This window comes from Myxocyprinus asiaticus, chromosome 36, assembly GCF_019703515.2.
Source record: "Myxocyprinus asiaticus isolate MX2 ecotype Aquarium Trade chromosome 36, UBuf_Myxa_2, whole genome shotgun sequence".
In the NCBI taxonomy this organism is placed as follows: Eukaryota; Metazoa; Chordata; class Actinopteri; order Cypriniformes; family Catostomidae; genus Myxocyprinus; species Myxocyprinus asiaticus.
Window position 1 is genome coordinate 31,820,285 of NC_059379.1, and position 21,722 is coordinate 31,842,006.

Sequence of the window (21,722 nt, forward strand, 5' to 3'; positions counted from 1 at the left end):
CTCGTTGGTACTTGGCACTTCAGCCCTTCAAATTTAAGGTGGTCCACAGGCCGGGGCCACAGATGGTTCCTCTCCAGGAATTGGGGAGGGGGGGGGAGTTGGCAGGCCGGACGTTGCCCAGGCCTGAGTTGGGCGGTGGGGGTATGTGGAGTGGGACGTGGTCATGTGTCTGTCACTGGGGAGAGAGGAAGCTGTAAGGGCCATCACCTGGCGATTAATGATGCGTAACACCTGTGTCTCATTACAGTGTTGAGGGAGATGGGCTTGAAAAGCCGCCGAGAACGGCAGTGAGGGAGAGAGAGTTGCGTGAAGCTGAAAAAAACACTTCTTTATTTGTGAAGCTGAATCTTTATTAGTGAAGCTGAAAAGCCTAATCTTTATTTGTGAAGCTGAAAAGCCTGTGTACTGTTGTGAAGCTGAAAAGCCTGTGCCTTGTTTGTGAAGCTGAAAACACTTGTATAAAAGCTGTTCTTCCTGGACTGCCACCCCGCTCCCCGCTTCCTTCTTGCTGGAACTTTTACACCCAGTTTAACTCATGCATTAAAAACAACAAACAAACAAACATTCTTTTAAATAGAATTTTAGTTTTGTAAAAAATTTGTAGAAATGAATAATTTGGCACAATTAATATTTGTCTATGAAGATCCTGAGAAACATAAATTAAGTTGAAAACATAAACATTATTTTCAATTTTTTACTGGTGGTGTATATATAAATACACATTGCAATCTTAAACAATTGTTTAAACTTTAACATGCCTTTTTGTGCCTCTCAGAAATATACATCTTGGATATCGGAGGAGGACTTCTACAAACCTGAAGAAACGGGCAATTCTGAAGGGCATGCCATCATTGATGTTACAAAAATGAATGGGCAGGTGACGCCCACCCCTGAACCAGACAGTCTCCAGTCACCACCTAGTGTAGTGCACCGGAGACAGAATGGTAAGTTGGACGTTCACATTTATGGACGCCGAGTGGCTGTATTGTTGGTCATAGTGGGCGTTCTTACTACTGGTCCCTCTAACGTTATTGGTGGGCTGCACAACTGGCCGTAGCTTTTAAAAATGTATCATAAATGAGATGTATAGCCGGTACAAATTGCACCGTAAATCCCAACTTTGTAATTACTGGAAAAATCAAGTTCTCTTAATTAAACATAGGGCTGGGTGATATGGCCAAAAAAATTATCATGATATTCTTTTTCATACCGTTCGATTTCGATATTTATCACGATATTCATTCATATTTTCATATTGCAAATTTTTGGGAATATCCAAGTTGGCAGAAGACATTTTTTTTTTATCCTAAACAGTCAAAATAGTCTCTACCAAACTGCATTGTGAGCCCAGAGACAGCCCAAGCAGCGGGTCTGAGGGATCTTCTACCAAAATATGACAATATTGTATAGAGTTTATCAATCGAGTGCAGCTGGATATGAATGTTAAAAGATCCATCTGTTCATTTTGAAGCATAATGACAGCAGTCCAGTATTTGTTTGAATATTTTTACATTTCAAATTAAATAATTTTTAGATTTCTTTACATTCAGAGACCCAAGTATGGGGGCATAGAAGCCCTTGTGACTGAGGAATGATTCCTATCACTATTCATGGGTATCCCCTGCAAAAAAAAATGTTTTAATTTAAAAATCTGAATGGACCTTTTTATATTTTCATTAAAGTGAGAAAGACTACGCTACCAACTAGTAATTTTATTGTCTTTCCTTGTCATCCATGCCAGAGATGATGAAATCTGATTAATTTTCACAAAATTAGAACAGAAATCTATTTGTTTATTATTAAAGGTTTGTAACATGCAGGAAAAAACATTATGGTCTAAAGGCGATTTGGTACCACGTTAACTTATGTGGTGCCTCGTGTCTACTCACATGTAGGGAAAAGAGGTAACACATGCGGAGCGGGACAGGGCATACATTAAGCGTGTTCAGTGCTAGAGAAAAATATTAAAGAATATAGCTCAGAAAGATCACAGCTGGTGTACACAATACTGTTGTTTTGTCACGCTGCTCACTAGAGACGATAAGAGGGCGCAACCGGCATCATGTCTTGCAGTCCGGGTGGAATCAATCGACCGCAGTGACCGGCATGTAGTCTAATCATTAGCAAGGCAACTAACGTTAGCAACTTCATGCAGTCTGAGAAAGCCGAACTGCTTGCGTTTTTAGCGACACGCACCTGAACGTCTAGATGTAGAACATGGGCAAAATACCGGAAATTACTCAAAAGCTTATCATCGATATTGTGGATTTTTTTTTTATTTATTTTTTTATCGTGTATCGATAAATATTGAGATCGCTTTATCGCCCAGCCCTAATTAAACATTACCTCAAATGTCGAGTTTTGGGCTCATAACTCAAATATGTTTATTGAACTTATTTATCTAAAAATATTTACTTAAGATTTTAAGTGTTAATAACTCAAACGATTGAGTACAAAATTGAGGATATGGAGAATGCCCACAATGCCTTGCGATTGAATTATTTAATTATGCTTCCTTTGTCAAAGGGAATATATGGGGGCATTTAAATAGTTGTTATTAGGAATTTATATTTTAGGTTTTAGCTCTTTTCTAGTATTGTGTTTGTTGTTTTTCTGCAAATAATTATTTTGTGAAATGTCACCATTAGGGTGATCTGTGTCCCCTTTGGTCAAGTTGGACCCTGTTAAAGGTATAGTTCACCCAGAAATTTTAATTCTCTCATCATTTACTCTGATGTGATATGATAGGTGTGGGAAAGAAACAGGTCAATATTTAAGTACATTGTTACCATAAATTCTCCTCCCTGCTCAGTCAGTCTCCACTTAAACTTTCAATTTCACATTGTTCTTGTGTTTTTGGTGATTTGCATTCTTCATGCATATCGCCCCTTACAGGACAGAGAGAAGAATTTCTAGCAAAAATTGACTTAAATATTGATCTGTTTCTCACCCACATCTATCATATCACTTCTGAAAATATGGATTATCACACTGGAGTTGAATGGATTACATTTAATATGCCTTCATGTTCTTTTTGGAGTGTCAAAATTTTGGCACCCATTCACTTGCATTGTATGGACTAACAGAGCTGAGATATTCTTCTAAAAATCTTTGATTGTGTTCAGCAGAAGAAAGAAAGTCATACACATCTAAGATGGCATGAGGGTGATTAAATCATGAAAGAATTTTCAGTTCTTCATTACTTCAGTTGTGCATGTGCAACCGAAGTACGGTTTTATATGCATTTCAATGGAGAATTAAGGTTATTTAATGATTGGCCTAGTATCGGTTATAATCTTCTTTATTTGAGCTGTGCTATTGTATGATCTAAATTTGAGTCCATTCAACTAAAATTATTAAGTAGAAACAACAATATTTAAATGGAAAATCTGAGTTCAGTCTACAGTCTAGTTACCATAACTTAAATAGTTAAGTTCATTCTGTATGAACACCAAGTTCAGTGAACTTAAATACACAAGTTTTGGAGACGCCATTACTCAATTCAACTGATGAAATGAGTTTACTCTATCAATTGAGTACAGTCAGCTTATTAGGGTTTTCAGTGTAAAAGTCATTCTATTTTGACAAGGAATCAGTTTTTTGCAGCTAAAAATGGACATTCTATTGGGGAAAGTGTTTTCTATATACTGCAGCAGAGCTTAATGCATCATGAACAAGATGTATCAATCCATGAATCAAACTAACCTCAAATGCCGACAATTTCCATGTATAATTTTTATTATATCTCTGTATGTGGGTAGAGACAAATCATATGGTACAGTGAAATCACTGATAGTAACATTAATTTCTCCTCTGTGTTACCTACACTCGACTACAGTGTCTCTCAGGAGACAGATCACATGTGCTCTTATGTCTTCACTTCTATTGGTTGTCGCCACATTACATCGCTGCTCAGTTGCATAAATGTAGCATTTTCTCACCTTTGTTTCATTGCTTGACATGACTGTATCGCATTGCCAATGGTCGCTGTCACACATGTTGCTAAATCTCTTAAGAGAGAAGGATAATGCTGAAAATGTACTCTCACAGTTAGAAAAAGAAAGAAAAGTTAAGAAAGTTCTTATTTTTTACACAATATTTAAAGCTGGTATCCCCCTTTACAATACTTCAAGCCACTAAATAGTTACTGCTGCTAGACAGTTTTTTACTCACAGAACCCTTGGTGGTGGAACATTTTTATTTTATTTGGTTTGTACATTTTTGTACAGTGTGCTATGATGTGTTAAGTGTGCATACGTTTTCCTGTGTTGTTGAAGACTTCCTATTTGCTGTTGAAGCCATGCAGTATAAGATGTTTACAGATCTCTTTGATTGGTTTCAGATAGTGCTAAAATTAATTTTGAAAGCTGTAAAGAAGTTTAAAGTTGTTACATATATTTTTAAGGGTTGGTTCATACTCTGGGCTTTAGGTTGGAGGTTTATTCCCAGGTTTTAAAGAAATTGGAACCAAAGAGTTACTGCCATAATGTTATTGTTACTAAGGAAGGCATTATGAAATCAATCCCAGGCGCTCAAGGAGGATTGCACTGGTAACTAGTATATTGTAACCCTTTACGGACACATTTGGAGAATTAATTACCATTGGCTAGGAAATTTTTCGCCAGATTTTTGACAACATGTAAGCGTAACGCAACTGAAAAAGTTTATATATATATATATGATTTCACACAATATAGTATGCAAAATTGTACATTTTTATTTTCATATTTCGCTTTTAATCACATTTTAGCTTGTGTACCAGTTTCACATTCTATCAATTTATGTGATGTCATGAATTTGCAATTTTAATAATAATACATGCTGTTGTCACTGTTTGAAATTTCATACAAATTAAAAGGTTGGAACCTAATGAAAATAGAATTATATAATAACAATAATAATCCTTTGTACCAAACCCTTGCATAGATTTGTTAAAGATTTGTATTTGTGGGGCCTGGGTAGCTCAGCGAGTAAAGCCACCCCTGGAGTCATGAGTTCGAATCCAGGGTGTGCTGAGTGACTCCAGCCAGGTCTCCTAAGCCACCAAATTGGCCCCGTTGCTAGGGAGGGTAGAGTCACATGGGGTAACTTCCTCATGGTTGCTATAATGTGGTTCTCGCTCTCAGTGGGGCGCGTGGTAAGTTGTGCGTGGATGCCGCGGAGAATAACGTGAAGCCTCCACACACGATATGTCTCCGCGGAAACTCACTCAGCAATCCACATGATAAGATGCATGGATTGATGGTCTCAGAAGCGGGTCACTACACCACCACGAGGACTTAGAGCACATTGGGAATTGGGCATTCCAAATTGGGAAAAAAAAAAAAAAAGATTTGTATTTGTGAAATTCCTCCAGATTTACAGTGTTTTCTGAAGTTAAAATATTTCATAATGTATGATTGTACCATTAAATATTAATGTATTTACACATTTATTACACTTACTACATTACTACATTTTGTTGAATGTTTTTATATACACTTGTGCGATTTATATTGAATTTACATCAATGTCTTCAGATGGGATATGATGTCACATGGGAGGACTTCTGGTATAAGTAAATAATACATCACAAATAACAAATAATATTATATTAAAAATGTTAAAATATACTGTCCTCTCATCATACGAATTCACGGTTGACAATTCACCTAGCTTGATCTTTGGTACGCAGGGTTGTACGAAATTTCTTCGCATGAGCTTGCGTTTCCGGCCTCCTGTGTTCGAATGCATTTAAATGGGAGTAAATGGAGCGCAAAGTGTAGTGTGACCACCCCATAACTCTATAGGCTGTTTGCAGTTGCCAAGCAATATAACAACGTGGTGAATTAATAAAGAATGTGCATTTATCAGGACTACAGCTTTAAACCCAACTTGACAATTAAATCAGAATTTAATCTGTCCATTTTGGAACTGTCCATGTTATATCATTGATAGCAGTGAGATTGATATGCATGTAACTTTGTCTCTCTCTCGTTCTTTCTCTCAGGCCTGCCTAACCCATTCAGGGGTCTGCTGAAACTGGGTCAGCTGGAGCGCCGTAGTGCAGTGGCCATGTGGTGGGATTACTACTGTGAGCTCTCTCCCTTTGAGTTGCGGCTTTACATCAATGCAGAGGAGCGCACCTGCTACGAAAACCTGTCCCTGCTGCGCTGCGAGGACGTCTACCTGTCCTCCGGTACTGAGGGACGTTTCCGACTCTCCTTCCAAGGCAAGAGACTCTATCTGCGGGCGCCGTCTCGCGGAGAGGCCGAAGACTGGGTTGACCGCATCGTGGAGGCCATCAGCAAACTGCGACCCATGCTGAAAGATGAGCAGTGGGAGGTGCTGCAACCACCCAATGACCAAGAAGTCCCATCGCCAGCATCGCCGCCCTCAAGCCCCGAGCACACCATCATAGAACTGCCTGATTCTCCTCAGTTAGACTGGACCCGTCATACAGACCCAGAACCGGATGCCATCAAGGAGGCGGTGGTCTATCAGAACGTGGAGGAGAAAGGTTGGAGGTCTCTGGTGCTCTCGCTATCCCTGGAAACTCTCAGGGGTTACAGGGTCCAAGAAGACTCAAAGACGCCCCTCTTCTCACACCCCATAGGGGCCATCAGGGACGTGGTTCCAGATGTTTCTCTAGGAAGCCCTGCGTTCTTCAAGGTTCTGACTGCACGGGAGACCCTGACTTTGAGAGCAGAGAGTGGTGAGGAAGCGCGAGGATGGAGAAGCCTCATCAGAGGAGCTCTCGACTCGTATCTGGAGTCCGAGGATGACGGGATTGTTGAGGGCGCCTCATCGTCCGGTGGTGGGCAAGGGGGGAATGTTCACAAACTGGTTCAGCACAGACTGAAGGGAGACGGGGCACTGCTATCTCACTTGTCCATTGTGCCCAAAGAGAGAGGACTAGATGCACAAAATTACAAATGTGCAGGTACAAGAGATTTTTGTCCAGATTACTTCTTACTGTCTATTTTATACTTGGCATAGTATCATTTTTTTAATCCAAGCAAAAAATATGGCTTCTCTTCTTCTAGATGAACAAACAGTTTGCTTTGATTCTGTATCCAACTATATGGTGCCTACATACCAGATATAAATGCACGGTTGCCAAAGGTGTTATTTTATAATTCCTAAGGTAATTTACTCGATGGAATCACTTCGCTTTCCGTGTTTGTGGCAGAACAGATGCCGGCAGGAAAGCTTGGTTATCAGCTTTAAGGCGCTTATAGCGGAGGGTCAGATCCACACCACGCACCACAAATGTTAAGTGATTGGAAGCAGAGGTTGCGTTAACTGTTATTTACCAAAATTTTAATACATTGAAATAGTGCTTTCAATCACAAAAAAATAAAAAATAAAAATGTTAATCTAATAATTACACGACCGATTAATTAATCACAATTAATTGCACGTATCATTGTTTACTGGGAAAGGCCACCAAATTATGATAATTAATTATAAATAATACATAATAATTCAAATATATAATCAGATTTTAAAATATTGCATTATTGATTTGACAAAACAAAAAGTAGCTTTATATGTCATATATTGTTTGTTTTTATTGCACATAAGCCTGTAGTCGACAGCAATCCATGTTGCAATTGAGTTCATCAGTCTGTCAGGTTCTCAAATGACGTGATCTTGTGTTCCATCTGCGCTGTTTTTAATTATATTGTTGGTCTTGGAGGTCCATAAACTGTACGTCATGGAGCATCTTATTAGTTTTCGAAGTCATGCATGCTGCATTTTTAGGACGCTGTGTAAAGTTAAAAGTTGTTGAAACTTTGAAAATCACGTCTCGAAATCCCTGCATTCTGTTGTGCTTCGTCCAGCTGTCAAGAATGCAACTCAATCTTGGCCCTCAATCTGTGGCTGTGCTGCTTGTGAGGTTTGTTGAGGCACCTTGACTGCCCCCTGCTGATCTAGCTCGTAAAAACACAAAGTTACATGTACTTGAAGCTTGAAGTGCTCCGATGGTAAGAAAATACTTACTTTATTATGGAACTTATGTACGGGTTAGGAGGCATGATTAATTGCATAAATTTGTTAACTGCCCTTCCTCGCACGTTATAAGTTATTCAAGGTCCGATAGCAGTAGCGGAACATGGACGATCGCCTTGCAGCTTGCACTAGGTCAGATTATAGCCTCGCACCTTAATCATGATTTATATGCGAGTTTGGGAAAGGGATGTGCACCTTTTTTTTTTTTTTTTTTTTTTGCACTTGTGCATTGTGACACTCTATAAAAGCTGCTGTAAATGTGTCTCCAGGTTGCTCTAGGCAGATCGGTTTGTCTCTGGGGAGAGCTAAACTCTGTGAGTTCTCAGGCCAGTACTACTGTGAGACCTGTCACCAAGGAGACACAAGCATCATCCCCTCCCGCATGGTGCACAACTGGGACCTAACATCACGTGAGGTGAGCACTTATAACATGTTTGTATTTTATTTCATTAATAGACCTTTTGCTTTTAAAGTCAACATGAATCGATGTTCACAACTATACGTAGACCGATCGATATATATACAGGTGCATCTCAATAAATTAGAATGTCGTGGAAAAGTTCATTTATTTCAGTAATTCAACTCAAATTGTGAAACTCGTGTATTAAATAAATTCAATGCACACAGACTGAAGTAGTTTAAGTCTTTGGTTCTTTTAATTGTGATGATTTTGGCTCACATTTAACAAAAACCCACCAATTCACTATCTCAAAAAATTAGAATATGGTGACATGCCAATCAGCTAATCAACTCAAAACACCTGCAAAGGTTTCCTGAGCCTTCAAAATGGTCTCTCAGTTTGGTTCACTAGGCTACACAATCATGGGGAAGACTGCTGATCTGACAGTTGTCCAGAAGACAGTCATTGACACCCTTCACAAGGAGGGTAAGCCACAAACATTCATTGCCAAAGAAGCTGGCTGTTCACAGAGTGCTGTATCCAAGCATGTTAACAGAAAGTTGAGTGGAAGGAAAAAGTGTGGAAGAAAAAGATGCACAACCAACCGAGAGAACCGCAGCCTTATGAGGATTGTCAAGCAAAATCGATTCAAGATTTTGGGTGAACTTCACAAGGAATGGACTGAGGCTGGGGTCAAGGCATCAACCACACACAGACATGTCAAGAAATTTGGCTACAGTTGTCGTATTCCTCTTGTTAAGCCACTCCTGAACCACAGACAACATCAGAGGCGTCTTACCTGGGCTAAGGAGAAGAAAAACTGGACTGTTGCCCAGTGGTCCAAAGTCCTCTTTTCAGATGAGAGCAAGTTTTGTATTTCATTTGGAAACCAAGGTCCTAGAGTCTGGAGGAAGGGTGGAGAAGCTCATAGCCCAAGTTGCTTGAAGTCCAGTGTTAAATTTCCACAGTCTGTGATGATTTGGGGTGCAATGTCATCTGCTGGTGTTGGTCCATTGTGTTTTTTGAAAACCAAAGTCACTGCACCCGTTTACCAAGAAATTTTGGAGCACTTCATGCTTCCTTCTGCTGACCAGCTTTTTAAAGATGCTGATTTCATTTTCCAGCAGGATTTGGCACCTGCCCACACTGCCAAAAGCACCAAAAGTTGGTTAAATGACCATGGTGTTGGTGTGCTTGACTGGCCAGCAAACTCCCCAGACCTGAACCCCATAGAGAATCTATGGGGTATTGTCAAGAGGAAAATGAGAAACAAGAGACCAAAAAATGCAGATGAGCTGAAGGCCACTGTCAAAGAAACCTGGGCTTCCATACCACCTCAGCAGTGCCACAAACTGATCACCTCCATGCCACACCGAATTGAGGCAGTAATTAAAGCAAAAGCAGCCCCTACCAAGTATTGAGTACATATACAGTAAATGAACATACTTTCCAGAAGGCCAACAATTCACTAAAAATGTTTTTTTTATTGGTCTTATGATGTATTCTAATTTTTTGAGATAGTGAATTGGTGGGTTTTTGTTAAATGTGAGCAAAATCATCACAATTAAAAGAACCAAAGACTTAAACTACTTCAGTCTGTGTGCACTGAATTTATTTAATACACGAGTTTCACAATTTGTGTTGAATTACTGAAATAAATGAACTTTTCCATGACATTCTAATTTATTGAGATGCACCTGTATATATATATATATATATATATATATATATATATATATATATATATATATATATATATATATATATATATATATTAGTTGAAGTCAGAAATTTACATACACTTAGGTTGTAGCCACTTAGCCACTTAGGTCCACTTAGCAAACTATAGTTTTGGCAAGTTGTTTAGGACATTTACTTTGTGCATGACACAAGTAATTTTTCCAACAATTATTTACAGATTGTTTCACTTTTAATTGACTATGTCACAATTCCAGTGGGTCAGAAGTTTACATACACTAAGTTAACTATGTCTTTAAGCAGCTTGGAAAATTCCAGAAAATTATGTCAAGCCTTTAGACAATTAGCCAGTTAGCTTCTGATAGGAGGTGTACTGAATTGGAGGTGTACCTGTGGATGTATTTTAAGGCCTACCTTCAAACTCAGTGCCTCTTTGCTTGTCATCATAGGAAAATCAAAAGAAACCAGCCAAGACCTCAGAAAACAAATTGTGGACCTCCACAATCTGGTTCATCCTTGGTAGCAATTTCCAAATGTCTGAAGGTACCACTTTCATCTGTACAAACAATAATACGCAAGTATAAACACCATGGGACCACACAGCCATCATACCGCTAAGGAAGGATACGCATTCTGTCTGCTAGAGAGCAAAAAGTGCAGATCAATCCCAGAACAGCAGCAAAGGACATTGTGAAGATGCTGAAGGAAACAGATAGACAAGTATCTATATCCACAGTAAAACAAGTCCTATATCAACATAACCTGAAAGGCTGCTCAGCAAGGAAGAAGCCACTGCTCCAAAACCACCATAAAAAAGCCAGACTACAGTTTGCTAGTGCACATGGGGACAAAGATCTTACTTTTTGGAGAAATGTCCTCTGATCTAATTAAACAAAATTTGAACAGTTTGGCCATAATGTCCATCGTTATATTTGGAGGAAAAAGGGTGAGGCTTGCAAGCCAAAGAACACCATCCCAACCGTGAAGCATGGGGGTGGCAGCATCATGTTGTGGGGGTGCTTTGCTGCAGGAGGGACAGGTGCACTTTACAAAATAGATGGCATCATAAAGAAGGAAAATGATTTGGATATATTGAAGCAACATCTCAAGACATCAGTCAGGAAGTTAAAGCTCGGTCGCAAATGGGTCTTCCAAATTGACAATGACCCCAATTATACCTCCAAAGTTGTGGCAAGATGGCTTAAGGACAACAAAGTCAAGGTACTGGAGTGGCCATCTCAAAGCCCTGACCTCAATCCGATAGAAAATTTGTGGGCAGAACTGAAAAAGCATGTGCTAGCAAGGAGGCCTACAAACCTGACTCAGTTACACCAGTTCTGTCTGGAGGAATGGGCCAAAATTCCAGCATCTTATTGTGAGAAGCTTGTGGAAGGCTACCCAAAATGTTTGACCCAAGTTAAACAATTTAAAGGCAATGATACAAATACTAACAAAGTGTATGTAAACTTCTGACTCACTGGGACTGTGATGAAAGAAATAAAAGCTGAAATAAATAATTCTCTCTACTATTATTCTGACATTTCACGTTCTTAAAATAGTGATACTAACTGACCTACAACAGGGAATGTTTTCTACGATTAAATGTCAGGAATTGTGAAAAACTGTATGTAAGGTGTATGTAAACTTCTGGCTTCAACTGTGTGTATATATATATATATATATATATATATATATATATATATATATATATATATATATATATATATATGTAAGGGAGTGTAAGGGAGTTAGAGTGAAAGGAGAACACAGGGAAGTGGGTTTTCCAGGCTCAGGTAAGACTTTTAATCAGCCACCTCAGTGCTTTACAACTTCACAAACTCATCAGCTTCCCAGGCACGTAGCAACTTCAACACATCAGCTTCACAGGCACGTAGTAACTTAAGCACATCAGCTTCACAAACATAACAGAATAAATGTAACAGCTTCAGGAGCACCGTGGCCTTCCTTGTGCCAGACTCTCTCTCTCTCTTCTGCTGGTGGTGTGGCTGCTTATATGCCACTCTCCCCATGCTCACTGGAATTAGAAACAGTGTTAAACATAATCTAGCTCAGGTGCAAGTGCCTTACCGCTTTCCCACGCCCCCGCTGCCACAATATATATAGACACACACACACACAAAACCCTTCATCTGGTGAATATATAGGCTATTAAGAAGCTTAATTTGGTTAATACTTATTTATAGAGCATAATAACAGAGCAAAGTCTCCGTCATTTCAAAATAAGAGTCCCTTGTGTTTTGGTTGTTCTAAACTCTGGGATTTTATTCATTTTGGACTTCTGTTGCCTCTATGTCTGTGTCCATTATAGTTAGGAAAGACTAAGAAATGTTTTTAACATTCTATAAATCGATTTTTAAAACTATTGGCCGATTAATCGTTATCTGCCTCTTCCATCACCTTTGTTAGCGGTATCGGCAAAATCAAAAGAGAAAATTCAACTAGACTTTTTTTTTTTTTTGGCAAAAAAAGAAAAAGAAAGTAAAGTATTTCTGTGTTGTCATTATTTTTATTTTATTTTTTGGTTTATGTTCCATGTTTTATGTTTGTGTGGATATTAGGCTTTACTTCTCTGGTGATATGCTGTGCAGATTGCGTATCTGTTATAATATTTATGTTCTTCATCTGTGTGTGTTTGTGTCCAGATCTCAAGACAAGCCCTGAAGTTGCTGGCTCAAATTGAGCACGAGCCTCTCCTGAACCTTGACGCTCTAAGTCCTGACCTGTTTGATCATGCAGACATCATGTCTACTGTACAGAGCCTCAGACAGAGACTCCATTTCCTTGGCGACTACCTCCTCATGTGCCGCAGTGGGATCAGTAAGCAAATCCAGCCAAGGTGTGTGTGTGTGATCTTGAAAGCAAGTGTTTGTCAAGTTTTCAACTTTAATAGATGTTTGCTACATACAGTACAAGTAATAAGTAGCCTTCTTTTCTCCAGACTTCAACAGAGGTGTTACTTATTGGAGAGAAGTGACGTATACAGTGTATTGGACTTGCAACAGGTATCTTTTTCTCATTTTGTTCTTGCAATTAGTGGTGTTTGCTGAGGCAATGATCACTATTACTATTGCTCATACTTATTAAAATCAATGTGAAACGCAATTCGCAACCCATTATACTTCCTTATTCTAACATATTTCTGAGTGAAATAGGATATTCAACATGACAAATGTTGGGCAGGACATGATTTTATCCATCGCAAATTAATTGGATTGTGAAAAGTGGGTGAAAAATTCAGTGTGTAACTCGTCCCGAACCATTTGTTCTACGGGCATGAATGATACCTCAAATCGGTTTAGTGAGGAGAGGTGTGATTTTACATTTCTAGGCAATCAGATTAATGATTTTCACCTGGTGGATATTAAAACAGGTGGACTGAAGGAGAGTCCTGAGCCATATCTAGTTAATCTTTTGACTTTGAGCAGTAAGCAACTACCCTGAATACGGCAGCAGTTGCACACATAAAAATGCTCAGGACACTTGAGCATCCACACATAGCAATGCCCTGGTAACCACAAAAAATCCTAGCTTCATGGCAGTGAATTCTGCACGGACAAGCACCACTTACCTTTTCTTCAGAAATTATAAAAAATTAAGTTCTTATTATTATAAGACTGAACAACTACACTTCAAAATAATCTCTGTGTTCCTCATTCTCTCTGTGACACACAGATAGCAGACGGCCATTATGAATCTTACCTGCAGTCTCTGATTCAGTTTGGCTCCAAACACGTGCACAACTGTGACCTTTGCACCCAGAGGGGTTTTATTTGTCAGATCTGCAATACAGACAACATCATCTTCCCTTTTCAGCTTGAGAGCACCTCCAGGTACCGTTGTATACTACAAATTATTTAGACATCCAGTGTTTGGGAAGCTTCTTTGAAACTGCTCAGCAAGCTGCTCTTTTGAATTAATTACTAATAAAAGGTAGCTAAGTACATGTTGGCTATTTGAGGCGGTTATATCTTTAAATATATATAAACTATCCATTGGTAGAATTTATAACTTAAAAGATAGTTCACCCAAAAATGAAAATTCTCTCATCATTTGCTCACCCTCATGCCATCCCAGATGTGTGACTTTCTTTCTTCTGCAGAACACAAATGAAGATTTTTAGAAGAATATTTCAGCTCTGTAGGTCCATACAATTCAAGTGAATGGTGGCCAGAACTTTGAAGGTTCAAAAAGCACATATTGCCATCATAAAAGTAGTCCATACGACTCCAGTGTATTAACTAATGTCTTCTGAAGCAAAATGCTGTGTGTGTGTAAGGAATAGATAAATATTTTAAAAAAATTTTACTAAAAATTTACAAGGGTCGAGGTCACGCAGCCTAGCGCATTGGCAAGTTCACGTGAGAACTGATGCGTGTGTAATGAGCGATAGCAAGACAAACAGACCCAGAAGCAGAGGAACAGTTCAAAGGATATATTTACAATAAATGTGAGCAGTCACTGTGGATGTTGAGGATCCCGGCACCGGCTGCAGCAGCGGGGAGAGATGACTGAGAAGCGCGTGCACTGTGGCTGCGCCCGGGGGCAATCCACGAAGAGAGTGTGTTTGTAGAATAAATGTTTGCATTGTGGAAGTAAGGAATAGATTCGTGGAATCCTCCGTTGAAGCTTAGTGAGGTGCAGAACGACGCCCAGCAGGTTAGGGCGATCTAGCTCACGACACGCAGGCAAAGACGAGGTATCCTCCGTGGAAACCCAGCTGACACACAGCGAACTGGAAGGCAACCACACACCCGACACACAGGCAACCAACAGATACACGAGAGAGGACCAACTAGGCAGAGAGTGTGAGGTTAGTTACTTCACACCAAACAACAATCTAGCAAAGATATTGAGAACACGAAGGGCTTAAGAAGGGAGTGAATTAGAGGAGAACAGGTGTTGCTCGGCATGCTAATCAGTGGCATGATCAGCATTGCCCTGGGGAACAATAAATGTTCCCATGGAAACACCGATCATGCATGTCGGCCGCACCTGCGAGACATGAGGGAGAGAGAATAACAAAACATACAAAACAAACCAGCAAACTTACCGGAGCCGTGACAGTGTGAAATACAGAAAAATACGGAAGCACAATGTTGTTGAGCATAGACATTCATAAATAGATGCCTCATTTGATTGATTTGGATACGTCATCTGTGGCACCATCTTGGTACAGTCAACAAGGAGAGCTGTTTGAATGCAAGTGAACGGAGGAAATGCCTCAGACCGAGTTCCTTGCTCAGACCGCTGCATGAACTGCTTTTGTGTGGAAACAGTATCACGGTCCATAGGAACAGCTGCTAATAAGGTATCTATGTATGAATATCTATGCAGAGGAGTCTTACATGCTTATGTCACACGAGAGGCAGTTTGAACTCCACCCTTGTTCTTACACACGCCTAGCGTTTTGCTTCAGAAGTTAATTAATCAGTCCACTGGAGTTTTATTGATTACTTTTATGCTGTCTTTATGTGCTTTTTGGGGCTTAAAAAAATTTGGCACCCATTCACTTACATTTTATGGACCTACAGAGCTGAAATATTCTTTCAAAAATCTTCGTTTGTGTTTTACTGAAGAAATAAAGTCATACACATCTGGGATGGCATGAGGGTGAGTAAATGATGAGAGAATTTTCATGTTTGGGTGAACTATCCCTTTAATCAGAGCTTATAACTAAAGCAGACAGTTTAACATGTTAATTCAGTGCGACTGATTATTTAAAAACAATGCCTTAAAAAAAAAAAAAAAATGTGATTAGACATGTCCCTGGACTGTAATATGTAATTTTCCTACCACCTGAGCAATTCAAGCTTGAAGTAGCACCTGTTTTCAGCAGGGGGCAGTAAGTGAAACTTCAGCTGTATAATCAACGCGCAGCTGTACAGACAACAAATCACACTCAGGCTTGCTTGACACTTATGACAGCACATTTTGACAGATGTGTTTCAAACTGTTTAACTTGACACAGCCACCTAAAAATGCGGTGTTTACCTAACAAAAGTGATGCGCTCCACAAGTGTCCATCTGATCCAAAGCCCTTATATTAAATTTATCTCGGACAGATTGATGAATTCAGTTTCGAAATGTATTGCTGTGAACTGTAGGCCAGTGATAGGCTTATGTTCAATAAAATGGAAATAAACAATGTATTGCCTTCTAAAGCCACTTATTGTATTGTCTTGTAATGCATTTTAATTATCTAAAATATTATATATTATATATAGGGCTGTCGATTTAATGTGTTAATTTGGTGTGATTAATTATATATATATATAATATATATATATATATATGTATATATATATATATAATTTTAAATGTGTTAAAAAAATTAATGCAATTAATCATTCCCCCTGACATGTTCTTTCCGTAATTTCCGTAATAAAAGTACGGCTTTTCCTATCATACGATCGATTCAGGCTTGAAGTATATCTGCTTTTACGAGCTGTGTCAATAGGTGGCAGCGCACCTCAACAAACCTCACAAGCAGTGCAGCCACAGAATGAGAAGCGCTCACTGAGGAAGCACAACAGAATACAGGAATCTTGAGATGCGATTTTCAAATTTTCCACTACTTTTAACTTGACACAGAGTCCTACAAATGCGGCGTTTATGAAGGCGAATAGAAGTGAGACCCTCCAGATGCGTCGGTCTGAGGCACGCACATGTACATAGAGTAACAATTTTAAAAAAAATAGTGCAGACGGAAAGCAAGACGTGTCCTGTGAGAACTGGACACATTGACAAACTCAATGCAAAACAGATTGCTGTCAACTGTAGGCTTGTTGAATGATATGAGAATAAAACAAACTGAATTTCTATCCATATTATATATTTATTATAGGCCCTGGATATTATATTTTTATTTGAATTATTATGCATTATTTTTTTATTATTTACATTATTATTATCTTTATTTGGGGGCCTTTCTCAGCAAATAATGATTTATTCAATTAATTGTGATTAATCCGATTAATTAATCGGCATCTCATGTAATTAGTTCTATTAAAAAATTGTATCGATTGATAGCCCTATATTTATAATTATTTAAATATAACTATTTATCATTATTTAATCATTATATACTGGATTATTGTTATTTTAGGGACTTTCTCAGCAAATATTTATAAAGTAAAGACGATTAATTTAATTAATTGGCATATCATGTAATTCGTAATTGATTGACAGCTCTACTTATAACAAAATTTTTAGGCATAAAAACAGGTAATTAGAGTGACAGCATTAAACTTATGAGACATTTCTGATACATTTCACTAAAAACTAAAATGCATCCTAATTTATACAACTGAAGGTGTCATTACACAGCCGAGTTAAGACTGGTTCGTGCCTGTGTAAAGACGCAATAGCACATAAAAGCCAGACTAAATGATGCCTGCTGACCCACCTCAGCCTCTAGTATCAAAGGAAGTTCTGATGCTGCTCTGGTTCTGTGTAAATGAAATACAGCATCAGAGCAGCCTTAAACTTTGTTGTTGTCATGATAAAACATGCATTTCAAAATTATAGTTTCAGTATAATTTCATATATTCGTTCATTTCATATTTCTATTTTCATAATTTTATATTTAAAACATTAATCTCATAACATTATATATGCAGTTGTTATGGCTGTGTAAATGCATTAATGCCTGCTCTGAGCAGCATTAATCAGTCTGTTTTTCTTGGTATATATGCCAGATGTACCTTCTGTGCCACCTTTGCAGTGTAAAGATGACTTCAGTTTAAAAAAAAAAAGGGAAAATATAGTGTTGTCCGCTTCTGAGACAGTCAATCCGTGCATCTTATCACGTGGCTCGTTGTGCATGACACTGCGGAGACTCATAGTATGTGGAGGCTCATGCTACTCTCCGCGATCCACGCACAACTTACCACGCAGCCCATTGAGAGCAGGAACCCCTAATCACAACCACGAGGAGGTTACCCCATGTGACTCTAGGAAGGGTTTCCTAGCAACCAGGCCAATTTGGTTGCTTAGGAGACCTGGCTGGAGTCACTCAGCACACCCTGGATTCGCGACTCCAGGGGTAGTAGTCAGCGTCAGTACTCGCTGAGCTACCCAGGCCACCATTTACCTGGCATTGTTAAGTTAGCAGTGACACTACTACTATTAGTAAGTTACTCTCCAATACTGTAGTCATCCTATGAAATCAAATCCCCACATCCCCTTTCAATTTCAGACATTCTGCTCATAGCTATGCTGGCAGTTTCCTCTCTAGACTACGGGGAGTCATGTGAATCTAGAACTGGTGGGAAATTCAGTCACATGTAGCTGTTGCCATGCAAATGGGTCTTAAATTGTGATGAGTGTGGAGAGTTGTGAAACTGAGAAATGCCATGAGCGTGATTGTGTGATTTTGCATTTTCTATTTCTCTGTTATTTTTCTCTCTCAGGTGTAATGTGTGTAAGACGGTATTTCACGCCTCCTGTAAAGCTCAGTCTCCGGTCTGTCCACGCTGCGTGAGAATACAGAAATACTTGGAGAGAGACTTGGAGTACTGAAATGTTCATGTTTCATAGGAAACTAGCAACCACGGAAACGTTCATGTTGCATGTGTTTCTGTAGCTGCTGTATCTGCAGTACTTAAACTCCAGGGTTAGTTTGAGCGCAGGTAAAAAGAATCAGGTACTACATTATCGGTGTACTTCATAAAAGTTCTGATCTAATTCTGCATTCTCATCTCGTAAGAATGACCATAACAGCAACTGAGATTCTTTCGTCTGACTCCGAAATTGTTAGTTTCTATGGCAGCACTCATAATGCCATATTGGATCCATGTGCGCCTTTGTTGTTGTTAATTGAAAAATACATAATCACTACATTCTTTATCTCTATACTGCCTTGCAAAGGCAAAATGCAGTAACTACACATTTTTGTCAAAACAAGTTATAGCTGATAACTTGTAATTATAAGTTCAACAAAAACGCGAACTCGGAAATTCGTAAGTGCGGTAATTCCGACCATCTTTGTAGGATTTTACATTAAGCATTTTGCGAGACTCCTCATAAACTCAGAAACCTTAAGTGCACTTATTTACAAACATATGTACATATTTACGCACCTTAACACACCTGGAATATGTACAGTACATTCAAATATAAAATGTCAGCGATCAATCTATGCCAAACAAATAATTGTACTGGTACAAAAACTGCTATTTTGTTCTCCCTATGGACTTTATGCACATAAAGCACATCATTATTCAATGGTTAATCCATTTTCTGGCCATCTGGGGTTCTGCAGGTCTTATTATATCTTCTCAGTTCTCTTTCTTTGCTTAGTCATTATTCATTCTGTCAGGCCAAGGAAGTCATATTTATGGAACTCATTAGGCAACTGAATGCCAAGGATCTTATAATTATTGTTTTTATAGTGCTGTTTTTTAATGGCTTGCCAAGTTTTATATAAAGTATTAAATGTTTAAAATAAATTGTATGCATGTTACATTAATAAGCTTATTCATGTATGTACAAGAATCGTATGCATTAATAAGAGTGAAAATTAAATATGTATGAAATGAAGACACTTACAACATACTTTAAAAAGTTTTTTTTTTTTTTTTTTCATATTCAGTGCCTTTATTTTCAAGTTTCAGTTTCATTGAAGCATTTGTTATCACTAAAATTGTTGGGTTGTGCCAAAAATGTAATTACTGTATTACAAGGTATTGTGAATTATTTGCAAAGCAACTTCATTGCTAACATTCATCTCTGTGGATGATACAAAAGATAAAGATAAAATCTTTTATAAACTTGTTTCCTGATTTAATGAATACCACAATCTTTTGCATAAAAGCTGTTTTCTGATAAATGAGGGTTAACTGATGTTTCATTAGCACATGTTTAAATTAAAAACTGAAATAGAGGGAGTGAATGCTCAGTTGTATGGTGTGTGTGTGTGTGTGTGTGTGTGTGTGCGTTGTTTATATATATATATATATATATATATATATATATATATATATATATATATAAAATGCTATTTTTTCATGTTTTTTTTTTTTTTTTTTTTTTTTACACAACTTCATAACATCACCTGTTGCAGGGAGAGCCTGGATGACTTTGCATACAGTGTGTCATGTTTAATGTTTTGCCACTAGGGGCAATGTCACCAAAGCAAAAGTTTAGAAGGCATGGTGTGTAAGGATTCCCTCTTTACAGTCTTACACAATATTAGTACTCAACAATGTCAAAAGCATGTGCAATATAAATAGTGAAGAGTTTATCTGGTAGATGTAGTAACATTGCTACACAGAATTTTGTACTTTTTCCTTTAATAATAAAATTAGTAATATTCATTTTATTAATATTATTACATTAACTTTCAGAGTACATTATTTTAGCCTCATAGTACATCACAGGCACTACCTGAGTAGTTTGTTTAAATTGTAAATAGCATAAGCTATAAATTGTACAGTAATCAGTTAAGTATCTGATTTTGTACATTTGAAGGATGCTAAACTTTAATTGCTGTGTTGGAAAAGATGTGCTTCTGAAACATGATGCCTTGTACTGGCATCATTGCAACTATTTAAAGGAATAGTTCACCCATAAATGAAAAATATATCATCATGTGCTCACCCCCCTCCTAGATGTGTATGACTTTCTTCTGCAGAACAAATGAAATATTTTCAGCTCTGTTGGTCCATACAATGCAAGTGAATTGTGCCCAGAACTTTTAAGCTCCAAAAAGCACATAAAGGCTACATAAAAGTAATCCATACGACTCCAGCGGTTAAAATCCATGTCTTCAGAAGCAATATGATAGGTGTGGGTGAGAAACAGATCAATAGTTAAGTCCTTTTTTACCATAAATTCTCCTCCCTGCCTAGTAGGTACCGATGCATGAAGACTGTGAATCGCAATGTGGAAGTGAAAGTATACATTTATCGTAAATAAAGGACTTAAATGTTGATCTGTTTTTCACCCATACCTATCATATCACTCCTGAAGACACGGATTAAACTATTGGAGTCTTATGGATTACTTTAATGCTGCCTTTATGTGCTTTCTTGAGCTTCAAAGTTCTGGCCACCATTCACTTGCATTGTATGATATTTTCCTTAAAGTCTTCATTTGTGTTCTGTAGAAGAAAGAAAGTCATACACATCTGGGATGGCATGGGAGTAAATAAATGATGAGAGAATTTTCATTTTAGGGTGAACTATCCCTTTAAATGTGTTTACCTTTTCCTGCGGTGCAACTGTATGTTCCACAAGCTGGTGTGAAACAGGTATGAGTCCCATGGAACCCAGTAAGTACAGCCGTTCACATAATTGACAAAGAGCATGATTCGAAGGTTGCATACTTTGTGGTAAGATTTCATTTCTACTCCACTGATGGTTAGGTTTAGTGTTGGGGTTTGTGTAAGGGCGTATGGTTAATAAAATAAGCATTCCTGTTGATTTTATCACATAACAACAACAACAACCACTGTGGACATTTCACCCAGAAACTGGAGCACAGACGTGTTCATTCGATCAACAACACTTCCAGCTTTGGCCGCGGGAGGCAGTGGTTTGAATTTCAATAAGCACAGACCGATTTCAGCTTAAGAACTTTCGACCGACAGTACTGTACAGGTGCATCT

General features: G+C 38.3%; 1 protein-coding gene across 1 annotated transcript in view; it reads left to right on the plus strand.

The window, feature by feature from the left end:
• Positions 1-19,989, plus strand: part of LOC127427378 (pleckstrin homology domain-containing family M member 1-like) — a 39,295-nt gene extending 19,306 nt beyond the window's left edge. The window contains exons 6-12 of the mRNA XM_051674963.1: positions 776-944; positions 5,990-6,922; positions 8,265-8,410; positions 12,757-12,950; positions 13,053-13,116; positions 13,787-13,944; positions 18,526-19,989. Of these exons, the coding sequence (XP_051530923.1) occupies positions 776-944; positions 5,990-6,922; positions 8,265-8,410; positions 12,757-12,950; positions 13,053-13,116; positions 13,787-13,944; positions 18,526-18,634 (1,773 nt within the window). The 3' untranslated portion in view covers positions 18,635-19,989. The remainder of the gene's footprint in view (positions 1-775; positions 945-5,989; positions 6,923-8,264; positions 8,411-12,756; positions 12,951-13,052; positions 13,117-13,786; positions 13,945-18,525) is intronic.
• Positions 19,990-21,722: the final 1,733 nt, after the last annotated feature.